Source organism: Triticum dicoccoides, chromosome 1B, assembly GCF_002162155.2.
Source record: "Triticum dicoccoides isolate Atlit2015 ecotype Zavitan chromosome 1B, WEW_v2.0, whole genome shotgun sequence".
NCBI lineage: Eukaryota > Viridiplantae > Streptophyta > Magnoliopsida > Poales > Poaceae > Triticum > Triticum dicoccoides.
The window spans coordinates 502087899-502090973 of record NC_041381.1 but is presented as its reverse complement, the minus strand read 5'-3'; the positions used below and the strand labels follow the sequence as shown (position 1 = coordinate 502090973).

The window sequence follows — 3075 nt, the reverse complement described above, 5'->3', positions numbered from 1 at the left end:
CGACAAGCTCACCAAGGAGGACGTCGATATGCGACTCAAGTGGCTCGGCCTCTTCCTCAGCCGCAAGCAGCAGTGTATGCCCCTGCTCTGTCAAGGTATACTCTGAATTCTGAATTTTTATTTGAACTCTGAATTTTTATCTTGTGGCACCATAAGAGATACTCTGGATTTTGATGTTCCTGTCTTCAAACTGGCAATGTTCTGAATGAAACCATCGATCTCAGCATTCAGGTTCTTGATTATGATTAGGAAAAAAGAAAGAAAGAAAGAATACGTTTGCCTAGGTTCTTGATTATTTTTAGCCTTGCTGTTAAGCTTTGCTAATTGCTGCCCATGTGGTGGTGGTGGTAACTGAAGTACTGAACCCCCGTGAATTCCTGGGTCAATGCTAACCTTTGCCCAGCTCCTACTTTTGCTGCACTGATCTGACTGACTGAGATCTGCCTTGTGGGATCCTCCAGCAACCAACCGCTTTGCTTCAGTTGCTGCATGCTTAGTACAGCAGCAGCACTCGGCCGTTCCACTGGTTGGTGTCTGTGACTGACAGGGTGACAATCAGCCAGGATCAAGCAAGCAGAGAGCAAATTTTCCTAACAATGCAAGAGCATTGCATTGGACCCCAGCCTCAGATATAGATTGTCCGTCCTTCATCTTCGTCCGGCCAGCGCTCTTGGATCGCAGGAATAAGTTTCTCACACATGTAAAAGCTTTGTTTCTTTTACAATTCCTAGATAAGTGGAACAGTGGAATGACATTTGGCATTCAGGACATATCTGCATCATTGGAAGCAAAATGTTCCACCGTACAAAACTGTTCCTAGCAAATCAAGAGCATCGATCAGGAGCATCAAATGTTCCACTTATTTTGCATTCAGAACATATCTGCACATTGGAAGCAAAATGCTAGGAATTGTAGTGGACTAGGAACAGTGGCACCAAATGTTCCACTTATTTTGCATTCACAACATATCTGCATCTACTCCCAAATTCTATACTGAACAAAATTGTTCTGTACTGAATAAAACTGTTCTGTACTGAATAATTTCTTGAAGTGCATGTGAATACCAGCAGCAGCAACTACTCCAGCATTCAGTATTGAGCTTCATTGGGTATTCAGTGTAACTGTGTTACCAGCAACACTCAGTATTCAAGTTCTGTTTAATCCAGTTTTGCTTTACAATCAAACAGGGAGAGGAATACCAGCAGCAATTAAGTTCTCTTTAATTCAGTATTCAGTACAGAACATCAAGTACTCCAGAACCAAACTACTTTCAGTATTCATGATCTTCCAAGCAGCAATTAAGCAATCCAGTTTTGCTTCTACTCTTTCAAGTATTCAGTATTCATGATCTTTAATTCAGTATTCAGCTTTACAATCAAGTTCTCTTTAATTCAGCAGCAGCAACAACAGAGGCGGGGGCGGGGAATACCAGCAGCAACAGAGGCGAGGGCGGGCGCGACCTTCGGAGGAGGGCCAGCACGGAGAGGAAGACCCTGGGCTTGGAGGAGAGGTTGAGCAGGGCCAACGCGGCGATGAAGACCCTGGGCCAGAGCAGCGACGAAGACCCAGCGCCGCGACGACGTCCAAAATTGTCCGCGGCGACGGCGGCCAAGGCGGACCAAATCGAGGACCTAGTCGTCGATTTACTGCTTCTTGGCACGATTCAGAGGGAGGTGACGAAAAGGAAGAACTTTAGGAGCAATCCCGCTGCTCAGGTAGGCGAGGGCACACCCATGGCGGCTACGCAGCTGGGCGGCGGCGCAAGGCGCCTCCGTGAAGGTCCTGCGCGTCTCCTCCGCGACGACGCAGGTCGTCTCCTGCACAGGCGGCTGGGTCCTGCGACGCGCGGAGACTCTCTCTGGGTGCTGAGGAGAACGGGGGAGGAAGACGGGGGATAGTGGCCGGAGCCGGCGACGCGCGAGCGACGGTGGAGTAGTGAGGAAGGAGACGGGGGCGTTTTTTCAAATGATTCAAAAGTATAAGGACATGTTTGCAAAATGCATAATGTACAGCAGTCGCGACATCTAATTCCGAACGGAGGGAGTAGTAGCGTACGAGTAGTCACAGTAACCGCAGCATCTCGTACCGACGAGATGATAAGATAAGCCGCTCAGAGAACAAGTAGCTAATCCCCCTCCGATTATTACTCTCCTCCGATTCTTGTCCCGTCGATAGATCAGTTTCCCGGACAAAATATTTGACTTGCCCCCGGCCGGCCCCTGTGGCTTTTACACTGATGTTCTTTAGCTGTTGCGGTTTACAACATGCATGCCACTGAATCTATTCTACCCAACCGCTGTCGCTACAAGAGTCATTGCACGTCACTGTTTCGTTTGCAAGACCAGAACGACTGTCCTGGCGCAGTCGGAAAATTCAACGAATTCTCTGGTTCCTGCTGCCCGGCTACGGCGATCGATCGAATTAAGCAACTCCATCGGTCGGCTCGCTGCTTCTAGGTGCTCTACAGCAAGAATATTTGCTCGTCTGTTCAATGAGAGCTCTTTCTATCTCTCTCTCCCGCGAAAAAGTAGAGAACAAGAATATGTGCTCGGCTGCTTGTACCTCGAGCGCGCTAGCTAATTAACCCCACACACGACACAGAGCACAAGCCAAGCCCATGCGTGTACGTAGGTGCTGTTGATCTAGAAGTGGAGCCAAAGTACTGATGAATGCATTAGTCCAGGACGGGGAGGGGACGGCACACATTCGATGCCCACCCGCGTTCACATAACCACGTACGACGAAACAGCTGCGTACCATTTTTTTTTTGAAACGGAGGCAAAAGATTTGCCTCATCGATTAATTAAGCAGAAAAGAATTGCCCAGTTAATTTACGGAAAACTGGGCGAAAACCAATACAAACAGATCACGTGCGGACTACTCACAGAAAATGCAACCCCATAAGCACATGATCGACCCGACAATCATACCCAACACATAACGACCACCAGTCCCCACACTGCTGCATCGCAAAGAAGCCCTCAACGAAGACCACAGGTACCACCAAATCCACGGAGATAAGCCAAGCCATAAGGACAACCCAAGAGACTGGTGACCAACCATCAAGCAGTTGCG

The 3075-nt window shown here is 48.6% G+C and overlaps 1 protein-coding gene across 1 annotated transcript; it reads left to right on the top strand.

Moving 5' to 3' along the window:
* Positions 1-6: 6 nt before the first annotated feature.
* LOC119344735 lies at positions 7-2039 on the top strand. The gene is made up of 2 exons (XM_037615100.1): positions 7-95; positions 1396-2039. Exons 1-2 carry the CDS (start codon positions 29-31, stop codon positions 1896-1898), a joined length of 570 nt encoding a protein of 189 aa, XP_037470997.1. The 5' UTR covers positions 7-28; the 3' UTR covers positions 1899-2039.
* The last annotated feature ends 1036 nt before the right edge of the window (positions 2040-3075 follow it).

Coding starts and splice junctions, on each gene's coding strand:
- LOC119344735 (XM_037615100.1), top strand. CDS start 29: ATGCGACTCAAGTGGCTCGGCCTCTTCCTCAGCCGCAAGCAGCAGTGT. Junction 96..1,395: donor TATGCCCCTGCTCTGTCAAG/GTATACTCTGAA, acceptor TCTTTAATTCAG/CAGCAGCAACAACAGAGGCG.